The 17,802-nt window shown below is 37.2% G+C and overlaps 2 protein-coding genes and 1 pseudogene across 5 annotated transcripts in view; 1 reads left to right on the top strand and 2 right to left on the bottom strand.

The window, feature by feature from the left end:
* The window catches only part of LOC126936347 (doublecortin domain-containing protein 1), a 404,995-nt gene extending 403,209 nt beyond the window's left edge, over positions 1 to 1,786 (bottom strand). For 3 of the 4 annotated variants that reach the window (XM_050759023.1, XM_050759018.1, XM_050759019.1), the window contains exon 1: positions 1,697 to 1,786. In XM_050759023.1, the coding sequence (XP_050614980.1) occupies positions 1,697 to 1,772 (76 nt within the window). In that variant the 5' untranslated portion in view covers positions 1,773 to 1,786. The remainder of the gene's footprint in view (positions 1 to 1,696) is intronic. The other variant, XM_050759020.1, reaches the window with a different exon arrangement.
* DNAJC24 (DnaJ heat shock protein family (Hsp40) member C24) overlaps positions 1 to 17,802 on the top strand; it is a 940,502-nt gene that overhangs the window by 792,208 nt on the left and 130,492 nt on the right. The window lies entirely within an intron of this gene.
* On the bottom strand, positions 16,764 to 17,083 carry LOC126936360 (cytochrome c, somatic-like; annotated as a pseudogene).

Here is a 17,802-nt window from a genome sequence, read left to right as displayed (position 1 = left end):
AAGGCATGTTATTTAATATCCTGCCCTCACCAAGCATGGAGTTAAAGTTTGAATGAAATTATAGGACCATTTCAATAACACGTTTAAACTCATGAATGTGAAATTTAAACTCACAAATGAGGCTAGCAAAACAAAACAGTACCTTTAGAGATATTAGATGGATATCTAATCTCTTTGGACAAAGACAATGAAATTACTTTAAAGTACAATTCATAACTTTTTTTTCTTGACTGAAGATGAGTTACTTTTAATAGTATAACAGTGGAACCAACTAAAGGTCCAAGAGTAGACAGTTTAATTCATTCATGCCACATTTATGAGTGTCAGCTATGTCCCAGGCACTGTGCTTATTACTAGTATTACAACAAAGCTAGTGTCTGTTTTTGCCCTCTTTTACGTTACATTGTGGTAGAAACAGATCATGTGGGAGAGTGACATAAGACTCATTCAAAAATCCAAGTACTATTTATTGAGTGCCTGTTCCCAGGAAGTCTGTAGTCTGGTAGGAAGCGTGCATATACACAAAAAAGTAACAAAGCAATACAATAATTACATCCTGTATGGAAAGTACTAGGAAAACAAATGGAGTTCTGACACAGATGAGACACTAAAGTGGAAAGAGAGAGGGAGGCAGAAAGAGAGAGAGAGAACAGAGTACAATGGTTAAAAGCGCTGCTACTGGAGCCAGCCTGCCAAGATTTGCGTCCCAACTCCACCACTTGCTAGTTGTGTGATGTTGAGCAAATTACCTAAGTTCTCTGTACCTCAGTTATTGCAATAAATAGGAATTATAGTTTCTCTGAGAGCTAAAAGAGTTAATATTTGTGATGAGCTTAGAATAGTGCCTGGTCCAGAATAAGTACTACATAGTAGTAGAGTTGGTAATGCAAGAACCTAGTGAGTGAACTTCTCTACTGTCAAATTAATTTCTAATCCGTCAATTCTGTGACAAGGGATATATACTTTGATGTGCTAGAGCCAACTTGTACCAGTCTGCAAAAGCCAATTGTTCTCATCTCTTCTCCAAATACTTTATTCAGTGAGTTAAAACCCTTCCCTCTGAACTCTGCATTCAGTGGTAGCTTGAAATTGGTCATGGTACGAGCACCTACACCATGAAGTTGCTAAATGCTGCAAATCGAGGCCTTTTTTTTTTTTTTCCAGAGTCAGTTGATAACATTTACCAGCATACTGCTGATATACACGCTTAGTAGAGAGTAATGGGTTATTGGAGTTCTTCCTAGTGGTTCCAAACTGAACTACAGTTAGTTTGGTACATTTGTTACATTTCATAACTTTTGAAAAAGCTCTAGAAGTTGACCAAAACAGTTTTAAAACCTCTATGTGATCATACAGTAATGCAATTTCTTATTTTTGTCTTTGGAAAGCTGTATCCTATATAAATTGGCCGTTACATTATAACATTATAAAAATGTATTAATTACTTTTATTTAATTATGGTTTACTAAGGTTAAAATACCTGTCAATTTTTAAAAAACTCCAAACTTGTTTTGAAATAAAAAATTCCTAAAATCTTAATGTCCTTTCACGATTTCCCTTTGTATAAGAATATTTATCCATGTTATAATTAAACATGTTTTATTATATGTTTTTCTTTTAAATGTTCAAAGTAAAAACAAAATATAAATGTCTTTCAAAATATTATCAAATGGTTTACAAAATCTCTGCCACTTACCTTTTGAAATATCTTCAATTTTTCTGCCATACAAATCATAAAAATATCTGGCTGGTAAATTTAGATTCATTCTCATTGTACAAGTATCTAAAACCTGTGCAAGAAAAAATTATAAATAATTTAGTAAACTCTGGTTAAACTGAATATACATTTAAACTCCTTTCTATACTACACAGTTATTAAAAATTATATTGTAAAATAAAATTTAATTATTTATAAAATGTTCTAATATATGAAATTTAAAGGCAGTTAAAATTGTTACATCCTAATTGTACTTGTGTGTGTGTGTAAAAAACACACAAGTATCAGTAAAAAAGAAAGAAGATGCAACAAATATTAAATACTGGTTATCTATTATTTAATAAATGGTAGACCTTTAGAACTCTGAGGGATGTTTGTCTTATTCTTGCAACTTTCCGTATGTTCCATTTATTTCACAATGAGAGGATATTACCTTTTAAATTAGATTTTAAGTACCTACTTTCCTTAGCTTTTAAGTGTTTTCCAAGTGTCCTAAAATAAATTATAAAAATAGTCTGATCACAGTTCACCTTGATAACTTATGTTGTTTGGATACTAAAAACTGAACTGAATAAATCACATTTCAGGTTTTCCATGAATATGAGTCTCAAGGACTTTACCTTTAATGGTTTCTAATATGCACTCTTTTAAAATATTATAATATCATGACCTGTTCTTGTTATTTTACATGTAGCCCTTTGAACCCAATGTGGCAATCATCTTTCCAACTTCAAGGAAGACTTAAACATGCTTCAGCTGGAAAGAAAGTTCTACTCACAAGATGAGGAAAATCAAGGGAACAGAAGGGGTTTGAGGAGTGTCAGGTAACCTGAGGCAGGTTGTTATTAGGTTTTCAGTAGTAAGTTCCAAAACATGAAATTCACCATATTCATCTAAAAATACAAAATATTTTCCAAATTGAAATTGAAAGGGCTCTGCCATCCATTTTTTACTATTCCCAGCTATAATATTACTTTCCCATAACCAAGAACTACTACTGAAGGACAATGTGAATTATATTAATATGATTATAGTAAACAAAACATCTTTCAACTGCTCAAACCATCTTTCAGCTGCTGATACTACCTGCCTCTTTTTGCTCACTTCTGTCCCTACTTTATTATTGGAGCCCATAATTTAGTCCTAGCTTAACCATTCATTAGCTTTGTGACAATGTACGTATTTCAATAGCTTAGTGTTTATATAAAGGCAAAGTTGAACTTTCCTTTCAGCCTATAGAACAGCCTTCAAACATTGTGATTGATTTGGTTTATACAGTTGCTCTATCAAAAGACAGGTTGAATATTAAAGGTAAATATTTAACTGACTAATCAATTTGACAAATTGGTCTTTCTTAGGCTCTATGTACCAGAGGTTCTCAGCCTTTATTCTACTCTACTACTATACATAACTAATCATGTCCCCATGGACCACATGCTCCCGTGGCCATTCACAGCATTGCATGTTTCTTGTACACTAGCTGCAATTCAGAGCATTGAGCAATTCAGAGCAATGTATTGCTGCTGTTTTTCTCACAATCAAGAATGCATACCTGCTCGTAATTAGGAATAATGTTACAGGTTTTTTTTTTTGTTTTTTTTTTTTCTTTTTTTGAGATGGAGTTTCACTCTGGTCGCCCAGGTTTGAGTGCAGTGGTGCGATCTCAGCTCATCGCAACCTTCGCTTCCCAGGTTCAAGTGATTCTCCTGCCTCAGCCTCCCCAGTAGCTGGGATTACAGGCATGTGCCACCCTGCCCAGCTAATTTTTTGTATTTTTAGTAGAGACAGGGTTTCTCCATGTTGATCAGGCTGGTCTCGAACTTCTGACCTCAGGTGATCCACATGCCTCAACCTCCCAAATTGCTGGGATTAGAGGCATGAGCCACCACCCCCAGGTAGGAATATTCTTGAGCTTTCTAATTTATGAGGAAAAGATCATTCACAACATCAATGCTTTACCTGGTTAAATAACGAAGTGCTTGCAGAGAATGTAACAACCTAGTGATTCTCTAAATAACCCCGGTTATTCTTTCTGCCTTCTTTTTTACTCTTGTGGGTCAGTTTCTTCAGTAACTACTGCCCACAAGTTCATCCAGGACCCCTATCCCATGGACTTCAGTCTTTACCAAAGATGCTGGGAAAGCAATGTTCAAAATAGAAGAAAGAAGTATCAGGAAAAGAAACTAGTGTTCTTTTGGCTTGAAACAAAAAGAGGAGTGGAACATATTGACTGACACTGGCACGGGATCCATGCTTGTTTTTATTTTAATACTCTAATTAGCACAGTTGGTGTCTGACTGGCAAAATTCTCCTGTCACTGGAGTGAAAGTGAAAATGGATCACTTTCACCATCACTCTCAGTGACAGAAATACTCAAGGGAGATAATTCAGCACAAATTGCTCCTTAGCCAATCATGTCTGAATACTATTAAGGATCTACAGTAGGTCTTATAGACCCTAAGCAAGACATAATCTCCTCTTTACAACCCCACATCACTTATCTTTCCAGTCCTCGTGTTCAGTTTTCAATTTCTTAATATTATGAAGCTTAATATTATGAAGTGATTACTGTATTTAAAAGTATAATGATGTCCTTTGGTACAATTTATATTTCCTAGTTATGAGTGAAGGTTCAAATATCTAAGTATCCTTTAAAGTTACAATTTACCAATTAAACTAAGTAAAACTATAATCTACTTGAAGGTAGTCCCATTTACTTCGAGCAAAATTTCAATAATTTTTAAAAATTATTTTAAATATTGCTGCCTTTGAGTCTTAAAAAAATCAGTCCCTCCTTTCCTCCCCCTGTAGGAGTTCACAGTGTCTGTTGTTGCCATCTTTATGTCCATGAGTACCCAATGTTTAGATCCCACTTATAAGTGAGAACATGTGGTATCTGGTTTTCTGTTCCTGCATTAATTTGCTTAGGACAATGGGCATCCAGCTGCATCCATGTTGCTGCAAAGGATATACTTTCATTCTTTTTTATGGCTGCATAGTATTCCATGGTGCATATGTACCACATTTTCTTTATACAATCCACTTTTGATGGGCACCTAGGTTGATTCCATATCTTTGCTATTCAGAACAGTGCTGTGATGAACATACGAGTGCATGTGTCATTTTGGCAGAATGATTTTTCTTTTGAATATATATAATCAGTAATGGGATTGCTGGGTCAAATGATAATTCTGAGTTCTTTGGGAAAACTCCATATTGCTTTCCACAGTAGCTGAACTAATTTACATTCCCACCAACAGTGTATAAGCATTCCTTTTCTCCACAGCCTTGCCAGCATCTGTTGTCTTTTTGACTTTTCATAATAGACATTCTGACTGGTTACAACATTTTCTAACTCAAAGACTCCCTTTTTCATTGAGCTAAAACATCAGTAAAAATGTGTGTGCAAACCAAACCTTTGTGCGAGTTTTAAGAGTTAAACGAATTTTAAAACTGGCATTAGAAAATCAAATACTAAAATTTAATAATGCATGAGCAACACTGTCATTCCTTCCTACTTGAAGAATGAAAAATCTTTGCAGTGTTTAAGCAATGCCAGCCTTCAGTAATTATTTTCTCAGAGTAAATTATCAGTGGTATGAATTAGTATCACTATAAGTTTCTGTCAAAAGCCCTGAAATGAAGCTTCTACTTGTAAGGTCATTCTTATGATTTACAATTGAAAAGTACATTATGGTGTCATCTTGCTCTAATATTAAGGTTAATTAAAATAGCATTTCCACTACTGTACCTGTTAAGCTTGTTAAAATATTACTTTTACAAATTCACATTTTGTTAATTCCTTTTTTTTTTTTTTTTTGAGACAGAGTCTTGCTCTGTCACCCAGGCTGGAGTGCAGTGGCATGATCGCAGCTCATTGCATCCTCAACTTCCCAGGCTCAGGCAATCCTACCACTTCAGCCTTCCAAGCACCTGGGACAACAGATGTACCACAAGACACTCAGCTAATTTTTTAATTTTTGTAGAGATGGGGCCTAGCTATGTTGCCCAGTCTGGTCTCAAGCCCCCTGGTCTCAAGTGATCCTCCTGCCTCAGCCTCCCTAAATGCTGGGATTACAGGCATGAACCACTGCACCTGGCCTGTTAATTACATACAGCTTAAGTTTTAGAAACTCTTCTGATACTAAAATTTTAAATCATCATGCTGTAAAACCAGAATCTTTTTGAAAAGTACCTGGGAAGAAATATTCCACAATCTTTTCAGTTTAATCTACTTGTTTACAGATCTGGGAGTCAACTCCATCTCCAGACATATCTGGTACAGAGTTTGCAGTTCCTGGAATGGCCAGAACCTCTGGGTTGCCACTACCTCAGTTCACATGAGAGAGTATACTTAGGCCAACATCACCGCAGGTCATGTGAACCAGGTTGATAAGCCAATTAGACCCCAAAAATGTTAGTTCTTCTCAAAGACAGAGAACCTTGAAACATTTTAATACGGTTTTATGAGTTAACACCTGGAAGCATAAGCCCCAACTTACACTTCCCCAACACACTCTCCTCAAAAGATTCTCTACTGCAGGAGTTAGCAAACTACAGTCCAAAGGCCAATTCCAGTCCATAGCTTGTTTCTGTGTGGCCTATAGGCTAAGAATGGCTTGTACATTTTTAATTCCTAAAAAATAAATCAAAAGATGAATCATATTTTGTGATAGATTTAAATATGAAATTCAAATTTAAGTACTGTACATAAAGTTTTCTTGTAAAACAGCCACACTTGATCATTTACATATTTTCTATGGCTGCTTTCATGCTATCACAGCAAGGCTGAGAGAGTTGCTACAGAGACCTTATGGCTTGCAAAACCAAAATTATTTTCTGTTTGCCTTTTATGGAAAAAGTTTTGCATCAACATTCACATGAAGCTCTGTATTTTCCTGTTCTGTATAAATTAGCCTGAACTCCTTTATTCATTTCTAAAGCTCTTCCATTGTGTACTCGGAAAACATGTCCTCTGATCAACAAATTTGACTAGCCCCACAACCTCTTTTAAAAGAAACTAGGCTTTCCCCTGAGGTCACTAACTTCTTCAAGGCCCTCTCAAGTGGTAAGATTTTATTCTCTCCTATCACACAATCTCAAGTTTGAAAAGTGGTGTTACAACGCTATTTCAAAATAATTTCTCCCCAACTCTCTTATTCAACAAAAACAAACAAGCACTGCCCCCAACACCCAGGATCTTGATGTTCAAGCATATCATATTCTCTAACTCTAGTCATTCTTCCTCATTCTTGGATAACTTTTACCACACATAGCTTGCAAAATCCTGACTCCGAGCGACCTTCACTTTCCTCTCTGTGTGCACACTGAGAGGCCTGGTGCTGCTGGAGAAAGTCACACAACTGAACATGTCAACATTACTATCATTCACGATCACCAACTTCCATGGTCCCTCAGTACTGCCCAGTCTCTTCTATTTCATTTCTTTGGTCAAATTTCTCTCCCACTTTCCACAGAGTATTTCCAACAATCTCTAATCTGCTTATCTCCACTTAGCCTTTCCTTCGTTAATTGCCTCTTCATTTTCAGCAGATGACATGATCTCCTATGTCAGAGAGAAATTTGAAGGCTCATCTTACTGCTATCAAAGCTACACGCCTATTTATTTCTATAGTCATCCACTCTTTTTCCTTCTAGTTATATTACAAGAGTTCCTGCTCCTATCTAAGGTCAATATTCCACTTATGCTTTCAATTATGTATGCTCTCAACTTTTAAAGCAGTTTACATTATCCATCATTTCTTCTCTCTCATGTATATTAATCTACTGCTTCTCAACTAGACTGTTACCACTGATATTGAAACATAAGTATTTTCTATCTTGAAAATTAAATCCCCCCATACCTACCTGATATCTCCCTCTAGCTACTCCTCAACTTTACAGTTAAATGTCTTAGATTTGTCCATGCTCTCTGTTTCTTTTCCTTTCTTCCCATTCATTCTCAGCCTGTTCCAGTTTGGCTTTTTTACCATCACTTTACTGAAATAATTCTCACAATGATTACCAATTACTACTATATTGACATATCCAAAGGACAAATTAAAAATCTTACTTGTTTTGAGCATTGTATTAGTTCATTATCACACTGTTGATAAAGACATAACCAAGACTGGGCAATTTACAAAAGAAAGAGGTTTAGTGGACTTACAGTTCCACATGGCTGGGGAGGCCTCACAATAATGGTGGAAGGCAAGGGGGAGCGAGTCACATCTTACATGGATGGCGCAGGCAGAGAGAGAGCTTCTGCAGGGAAACCTCTCCTTATAAAACCATCAGACCTGAGGCCAGATACAGTGGTTCATGCCTGTAATCCCAGCACTTTGGGAGGCCAAGGTGGGCAGATTATGAGGTCAGGAGTTCAAGACCAGCCTGGCCAACATGGTTGATTCCCCGTCTCTACTAAAAATACAAAAATTGGCTGGGTGTGGTGGCAGGCACCTGTAATCACAGCTCCTCGGGATGTGAGGCAGGAGAATCACTTGAATCCAGCAGGCAGAGGCTGCAGTGAGCCAAGATCGTGCCATTGCACTCCAGCCTGGGTGACAGGGTGAGACTCCGTCTCAAAAAAACAAAACCATCAGACCTGATAAGACGTTTTCACTATCACAAGAACAGCACGGGAAAGACCCACCCCCATGACTCAACTACCTCCCACCAGGTCCCTCCCACAACCTATGGAAATTCAACATGAGATTTGGGTGGGGTCACAGCCAAACCATATCATTTCACCTCTCAAATCTCATGCACCCTTCCCAAATCTCATGGCCCCTCCCAAATCTCATGTCCTCATATTTTGAAACCAATCATGCCTTCCCAACAGTCCCCCAAAGTCTTAACTCATTTAGCATCAATTCAAAAGTCCACAGTCCAAAGTTTCGTCTGAGACAAAGAAAGTCCCTTCCATCCAGTAAATTAAAATAAAAAGCAAGTGAATTACTTTCTAAATAAACTAGAGGTACAGGCATTGCATAAATACAGCTGTTCCAAATGGGAGAAACTGGCCAAAACAAAGGGGCTACAGGCCCCATGCAAGTCCAAAATCCAACAGGGTGGTCAAATCTTAAAGCTCCAAAATGATCTGCTTTGACTCCATGTCTCACATACAGGTCACGCTGATGCAAGAAGTGGGTTCCCATGGTCTTGAGCAGTTCCACTCCTGTGGCTTTGCAGGGCACAGCCTCCCTCTGGCTGCTTTCATGGGCTGGTGTTGAATGTCTGAAGCACTTCCAGATGCACAGTGCAAGTTGTCAGTGGATCTACCATTCTGGGGTCTAGAGGATGGTGGCCCTCTTCTCACAGCTCCATTAGGCAGTGCCCCAGTAGGAACTCTGTGTAGGGACTCACAAGCTGCCAAGGCTTGGGGCTTGCACCCTCTCAAGCCATGGCCTAAACTTTCAGCCACAGCTGGAGCAGCTGGGATGCAGGACACCAAGTCCCTAGGCTGCAATGCAGTATGGGACCCTGGGCCTGGTCCTTGAAACCATTTTTTCCTCCTAGGCCTCCAGGCTTGTGATAGGAGCATTGCTGTGAAGACCTCTGACATGCCCCAGAGACATTTTCCCCATTGTCTTGGGGATTAACCTTCAGCTTCTCATTATTTATACAAACTTCTGCAATCAGCTTAAACTTCAGAAAATGGGATTTTATTTTCTATTGAATTGTTAGGCTGCAAATTTTCCAAACTTTTGTGCTCTGCTTCCTTTATAAAACAGAAGGCCTTTAACGGTACCCAAGTCACATCTTGAATGCTTTGCAGCTTAGACATTTCTTCCACCAGATACCCTAAATCATCTCTCTCAATTTCAAAGTTCTACAAATCTCTAGGGCAAGGGCAAAATGCCACAAGTATCTTTGCTAAAATATAGCAAGTCACCTTTGCTCCAGTTTCCAACAAGTTCCTCATCTCTATTTGAGACCACCTCAGCCTGGACTTCATTATCCATATCACTATGAGAATTTTGGTCAAAGCCATTCAACAAGTCTCTAGGGAGTTCCAAACTTTCCCACTTTGTCCTATCTTCTTTTGAGCTCTCCAAACTGCTCCAACCCCTAACTGTTACTCAGCTCAAAAGTCACTTCCACATTTTTGGCTATCTAGAGCAGCACCCCACTCTTGGTACCAATTTACTGTATTAGTCCATTTTCATGCTGCTGATAAAGACATACCCAATACTGGGCAATTTATAAAAGAAGGAGGTTTAGTGGACTTACAGTTCCACATGGCTAGGGAGGCCTGACACTCATGGTAGAAGGCAAATTGAAGCAAGTCATGTCTTACATGGATGGCAGCAGGCAGAGAAAGAGCTTGTGCAGGGAAACTCCTCCTTATAAAACCATCAGATTACATGAGACTAACTATCATGAGAACAGCATGTGAAAGACCCACCTTCATGTCTCAATTGCCTCCCACCAGGGTCCCTCCCACAACATGTCGGAATTAAAGATGAGATTTGGGTGGGAACACAACCAAACCATATCCAGCATGAACAAATCCTGAGATACAAGAACCCACTATTTTTTTCTCCTGCTTTCTTGTCTTCTTCATGGGATCATGCATATTCATTCACTTGGGTTTATCAAGGTAAGTCCTAGCCTTCTTTCTGCCTCTCTCTTAAGGCAAACTAAATGGTACCCCAACATTTCATCTTCCATTTACATACTGACAACTCCCAAATTGATATGTTTGTTTTATTGATTAATTCAAAATATTTTTGACTACTACTATCTTCCAAGTGCCTGGATATTGCAGTGAGCAAAAACACCCAGGTTCTTGTTCTCATGGAGCTTTGAGTCTAGTGGTGGACAAAGACATTTATAAAATGATCATATCATTAAATGTGGAGTAGGTGGCATAAGGAAGGCTTCTGAGAAGAGATAAACTGGATTTATCTGGAAACAAGTGGAGGATATTGAGAGTGGGGAACTATTTCAGAGAACACAGCATATGAAAAGGCTCCATAGCAGAGCAAGCAGGATGTATTCCAGGAATCAAAAAGTCACCATATGAAGGGGGAGAGCAGCCTCATAGGAAAGGAAAGAAGCCTTCCTTATGCCACCTACTCCACATTTAATGATATGATCATTTCACAAATGCCTTTTTTTGGCCGGGCGCGGTGGCTCAAGCCTGTAATCCCAGCACTTTGGGAGGCCGAGACGGGCGGATCATGAGGTCAGGAGATCGAGACCATCCTGGCTAATACGGTGAAACCCCGTCTCTACTGAAAAAAAAAAACAAACAAAAACTAGCCGGGCGAAGTGGCGGGTGCCTGTAGTCCCAGCTACTCGGGAGGCTGAGGCAGGAGAATGGCGTGAACCCGAGAGGAGGAGCTTGCAGTGAGCTGAGATCCGGCCACTGCACTCCAGCCTGGGTGACAGAGCAAGACTCCGTCTCAAAAAAAAAAAACAAAAACAAAAAACACAAATGCCTTTTTTTTTTTTTTTTTGAGACAGAGTCTCACTCTGTCAGCCAGGCTGGAGTGCAATGGTACAGTCTCTGCTCACTGAAACATCTGCCTCCCGGGTTCAAGTGATTTTCCCGCCTCAGTCTCCTGAGTAGCTGGGACTACAGGTGCCTGTTGCAATGCCAGGCTAATTTTTGTATTTTTAGTAGAGACAGGGTTGCACTATGTTTGCCAGGGTGGTCTGGAACTCCTGACCTCCCGATCCGCCTGCTTAAGCCTCCCAAATTGCTGAGATAACAGGTGTGAGCCACCACACCTGGATTTATTTTACAAATCTCTTTGTCCACCACTAGACTAAAAGTTCCATGAGAACAAGGCCATGGCTTGTTTTGCTCACCACCATATCCAGGTACTTGGCAGACATTAGTAGTCAAAAAATATTTTGAATTAATGAATAAAAGAGTTAATATATATTATTCCTAATTTAAACTCATTTTAGTATAAATATCTTTTGATCAAGATTCTGATAAGCTAGCAAAAAATTGTCTGCTTTTATGAAATTATGCTATGAAGTATGCATAATTCCAGAAGAATTTTTTTTTTCAAATAACCAATTCTTTTTAGTACCAGAGCACTAACTTTTTGCAAGTCCTAGGAAATAAAATAAGAAAACTTCTTCACGTGTATAGTAATACTGTTGGCTGCCTATCCAATATCCATTCTCCACCCTCATCCTTACTATACTGATTTTTCTCCCTCTTGACTCAAGGAAGACTACAATTATATTTTTGTTGTTGTTGTTTTGTTTTTTTTTTGTTTTTTTGAGATGGAGTTTCGTTCTTGTTGCCTAGGCTGGAGGGCAATGGCTTGATCTCGGCTCACTGCAACCTCCGCCTCCCGGGTTCAAGTGATTCTCCTGCCTCAGCCTCCCCAGTAGCTGAGATTACAGGTGTGCACCACTATGCCCGGCTAATGTTGTGTTTTTAGTAGAGACAGGGTTTCTCCATGTTGGTCAGGCTGGTCTTGAACTCCTGACCTCAGGTGATCCGCCTGCCTCGGCCTCCCAAAGAGCCCCTGCGCCCAGCCTACAATTATCTTGATGTGTCTAAATTACCTATTGTAGTCTCATGCCCCTTGTCAGTGAATGGTTTGAGACAGACACATAACCCAGTTCTGGTCAATGAGACATAAGCAGGAGCTTCTGGGAAAGGCTTAATCTTTCATAGAGAAGAGATGGTCCTTTTGTGCCTCTGCACATAGTTATACCTGGCTGTGCAACCATCTTGTTACCAACATATGAAAGAGCACAAACTCCAGAAAACTGTAGAGATCACAGCTGGAATTCTGTCATACTATGCTTGGTGCTGCCCTACCTCTGGTTTTCTTGCTTCATTTTTGCTTAAGTCTGTTTCAATCAGGAATCTGTTATTTGCAGTTAAAGTTATCCTGACAGAAAAATACATTTTTTGTCCCATGTTCCTCAAATGATGAAAATCTATTCAGCTAATTCAGTGAGTATTTGTATACCAAATAGATTACAACAGTATTCACTATATAAACCTAAAAAGCAAACCATTTAATTAAAAATCTAGGGAATAATTTTAGATGAAATTTATCAAGCTGAAAATTATGAAAATGAATGGATAATTGTGAAACTAATCATTTGGATTACTAAAAATACTTCACCTTTGGCAATTAATTGTACTTGCTCAGTAGAAGAGAACTATCATTTATTATGATTATTTTGAGAAAGGGAATCTGTTTTTACAGAATTTTTTTTTTTCTTATTGAAAGGCTGTCAAATAGTTTATGAATTTTCAAAGAATTAAAATGTAATCAAATGCCATGGCATAAGTCTCTGCTCAGGCCAACATTTTACAAAAATGACTTATAATCAAAATTATTACCATTATGTTAACCAGAAAATGCCAGAAGATTGGGCTAAATTTGTACCCATCTTATTAAGTACCTTAAAAGTACTTTCCTGAATAAATCCTAGAGCTTAATATGCTGCCCTGTTATTTGTCTTATTCTCATAAAGGTAAGTGAAAGAATGCACACCAAATCTAGTTATTTGCTCTCACTAGTAATGAACATAAATATGATTTGAAAAGGCAACTATTTCTCGTGAATTTGTGTCCTGTGGTGTTTTCTTATTTTATTTTTAGAATGTGAATGAGAAGTAGATGACCAGAGGGAATTTTCTTAAGAATAATTAAATGATCCAGATTACAATTCTAGTCATATTATTATTTTTGTTTGTTTTTAAAATCCACTCTATTGATTTATAATTTGCATGAAATAAACTGTACCTATTTTAAGTAGGTGCAGTTGATGCAGATAGAACAATGTATACCCATGTGTAACTACCACAGTGAATACAGAGAATATTCCCACTACCTTCCAAAATTCCTCATGTTCTTTTCCAATTGCAACCCAATACTCCTCGCCCGAAATCACCAATAATCTGTTTTTTTTCACTAGAGAATAGTTCATCTATTTTACAATTTCATGGCATGTAATATTTCATACCTGGTTTCATTCATTTACCACAATGCTCATTTCTTTTTACTGTTGAAAAATAGTCCTTGACATAAATATATCATAATCTTTTATCCATTCACAGGTATATGGACTTTTGTACTGTCTGTAGTTTGGCTAATTGCAAATAAAACAACTATGAACATTCACTTAGAAGTCTTTGTGTTGACATATGTTATTTACCTTGGTATATATCTAAAAATGAGATTGCTAGATTGTAATTAAGTATAAGTTTAACTTTATATGAAACTATCAAACTATTTTGCCAAGTGGCTGTATCATTTTGCATTCTTATCAGCTAAATATAAGATTTGCCATTTCTCCACATTTTCACCGACACTTGGTATTGTCAGTCTTTTAAATATTAGTCATTCTAATGTGTGTATAGTGGTAACTCATCATGGATTTAATTTGCATTTCCTTGATGATTAATAATATTGAGCATATTTTCATGTGCTAATGGTTGATTTCTATGTCTTTGTTCATATTTTTTTATGTCCTAAGAAATATTTGCCTACCCAAGGTTGCAAAGATTTTCTCCCATGTTTTCTCTGAGAATTAGTATAGTTTTACTCTTTATAATAAGATCTGCGATCAATTTAAATCAATTTTCATGAATGGTTGTGAGGTAAGTTCTTATCACACAGAAATATCCAATTGTTTCAGCAATAGTTATCAAAAACATTGTCTCTTCCCCCATTGAATTACTCTATCAAGAATGATTTACCCATGTATGTGTGGGTCTACTTCTGAACTCTCCATTTTGTTTCTTTGCTTTCTTTGTGTATTCTTATTCCCATATCATCCTGTTTTGATTACTTTAGCTTTATAATAGATGTTGAAAACAGGTAGTGTAAATGGAATACTATTCTGCCTTTAAAAAGGAGAAACTCTTGTCATTTGCAAGAACATGGATAAACTTGGAGGGCATTATGTTAAGTGAAATAAGCCAGGCACAGAAACACAAATACCACATGATTTCACTTATATGTGAAAACTAAAAAAGTCAAACTCATAGAAGCAGAGAGTAGAATGGTGATTACAGGAGGCTGCAGTGGGAGTGGGAGGACTAGGAAGATGTTGGCTATAAAGTGCACAAAATTTCAGTCAGACAGGAGGTATAAGTTCAAGAGAATGATTGTTTATAATGGTGACTATAGTTAATAACAGTATATTATATACTTGAAAACTGCTAAGAAAGTAGATTTTTATGACAAAAAAAAATAAGTATCTAAAGTAATTCAACTGTTAATCAGCTTGGTTTATCCATTCCACAATGTAGGCATATTTCAAATCATCCTGTAGTATACCATAAATATATACAATTTTTATTTGTCAATTTAAAAAATAAATAACAATAATAATACTAAAATACAACTTTTTAAAAGAAATCAGGTAGTATAAATCCTCCAAATTTATTCTTGTTTAAAACTGATTTGGCTATCTAATTCCTTTGCATTTCTGGAATTTCCACATATATTTTAGAAATATCTTGTCAATTTATGCCCCTTTCCTCAAAGAGAAGGCCAGCTGAATTTTGATGAGTATTATGTTGACTATATAGATCAATTTGCAAGAAATTGGCATCATTATAATTTTGAAGTTTCCAGTCCATGAACATGATATATCTCTTGGACCTTCTTTCATTTCTCTCAGCAATTAATTGTTGTTTTCACTGTATAAGTCTTGCACATATTGTGTTAAATGAATAGTTAAGTATTTCATGTGTTTGAGTGCTGTGGTATTTTATTTTTAAATTTCATTTTCTTTTTTTGTGTGTATATCTCTTCTAGTTTAATCCTTTTAAGTTGGCAAAAGCACCATTCCCAATCACAAATACACAGCAGTTCTAGAGTTTTATGTTTCTGAATGGCTGTTTAAAGACAATCCTAAATTATTACTTAGTTTGACTTAGAATGTAAAGAATTCAAGAGTGAAGTTTATAAGACACATGCCCACGTATGTTTATTGCTGCACTATTCCCAATAGCAAAGACTTGAAGCCAACCCAAATGCTCATCAATGATAGACTGGATAAAGAAAATGTGGCACACATACACCATGGAATACTATGCAGCCATAAAAAAGGATGAGTTCATGTCCTTTGCAGGGGCATGGATGAAACTATAATTCTCAGAAAACTAACACAAGAACAGAAAACCAAACACCACATGTTCTCACTCATAGGTGGGAGCTGAACAATGAGAACACATGGACACAGGAAGAGGAATATCACACACCAAGGCCTGTCAGGGGGTTGGGGGCTCGGGGAGGGATAAGATCAGGAGAAATACCTAATGTAGATGACGGGTTGATGGGTGCAGCAAACCACCATGGCAGGTGTACACCTATGTAACAAACCTGAACGTTCTGCACATGTATCCTAGAACTTAAAGTATAATAAATTTAATAATAATAATAATAATAAAAGATTTGCTACTATTTTAAAAGCATGTGACCTTATAGATCATCTATAAAATGTGAGAAGTGTTAAATAACCTTTGATATTACACATAAACCACACTAAAATTCCTTTCAGTAAGTAAAAGGAACCATTTTGAATACAGGGAATTCTAATTAGATGGGCATAGTTAGGGCCAAAAGTATAAAGTAGATATTGCTACCTTATTTATCTTCAACCCTTGCCTTTAAGAGGCAAATGAACACAAAACACAGGTGAATCTTGCTTGGTTCTGAGACAGTGAAGGAATTTCCCCAGTGTTTAAATATATTCACATAACCCAGTATGTAAATTTAAATATAAAACCAATCTCCAGTAAGTTTTAAGATGGCACTCGTCATCTTTGTGAAAAGTTGAATGTTACTAACGAAGTCTAATCATAGCTTTAGAAGGGGTACACAGTGATAGCATTTACTGAATTGGAATTACTATTAAAATTCAAAAACTGAACATATTCATTTAACCAGAAGCTAGTCTTAGTTTTAAATCAGGACTGCCCAACAAAATATTCTGTCAGTCGTTCATGATCTGAATTCTGGTGTATGAGATCTATTAAAGTATGGTACACATAAAAAAGTCATGAAATATTTCTGTTTTGTAATAAATAAGGCAGTGGCAAATTATTACTCATTAGTAGCTTTTTTAAGACAAGCTGACAAGTCTGCCCTTTCTGCCTTCTTCTTAGTGCTAGCAAAGATCATTTTTATTCCAGGGATGTACTTCTTGGGACTCTCCAAATACTCCATCAGTGTATCCTCTCCCCAGGTGATATCTTTGTTCTTATTGACATCTGTGTAAGTGAATACAGTGGCCTGACGTGTCTTCTGCCCGAAGAGACCATGGAGATTAGGCCCCGGTCTTGTGCTTGCCTCCCTTTTCCACAGTGTGGCATTGGGCACACTTCTGAACAAAAACTCTTCTTGCCTTTCTGAACATCACCCATATTTCTCTTTTTCGTCACTGGTGCAATGAAGGTTCCCGCTCTGAAGCCAGATGTCCCACTCTCCTTAAATTTCATTTTCTTATGGCCACTAGTATATACAATTTCGCTGACCTTGTATCCTGCAAACTTGCTGAATGTATTCCTTAGTTCTAGCTTTTATATAGATACTTTAAGGTATTTCATGCTCTTATCACATTGTCTATAAATAAAATAGTTTTTACTTCTTCCTTTTAAATCTATACACTTTTTACTACTTTTTTCTTGCCTTATCACAGGGTAGGGCCTCTAATAGCATGGTAAGCTGAAATGAAAAGAGAGGACATCTTTGCCTTGATCCTGATCTTAGGGAAAAACGGTTCAGTCTTTCATCATTAAGTATGCAGTTAAATCAGTGTTTAGTACACATTCTTGACCAGATTGAAGAAATTCCCTTCTATTTCAAGTTTGCTATGAAAATTTTTTTTAATAAGTGAATATTAAATTTTGTCAAATTCCTCTCTGATACCTACTGAAATGAGCATATGACTTTTTCCGTATTCTCTTAAGGTGGTCACCTACACTATCTGTTGTTAAACCAACTGATATGGTTTGGCTATGTGTCCCCACCCATATCTTATCTTGAATTGTACTCCCGTAATTCCTACGTTTTGTGGGAGCGAGCCAGTGGGAGATAACTGAATCATGGGGGAGGTTTCACCCATACTGTTCTCGTGTTTGTG

Source organism: Macaca thibetana, chromosome 14, assembly GCF_024542745.1.
Source record: "Macaca thibetana thibetana isolate TM-01 chromosome 14, ASM2454274v1, whole genome shotgun sequence".
NCBI classification, from domain to species: domain Eukaryota; kingdom Metazoa; phylum Chordata; class Mammalia; order Primates; family Cercopithecidae; genus Macaca; species Macaca thibetana.
This window is presented reverse-complemented; position numbering and strand designations above follow the sequence as displayed.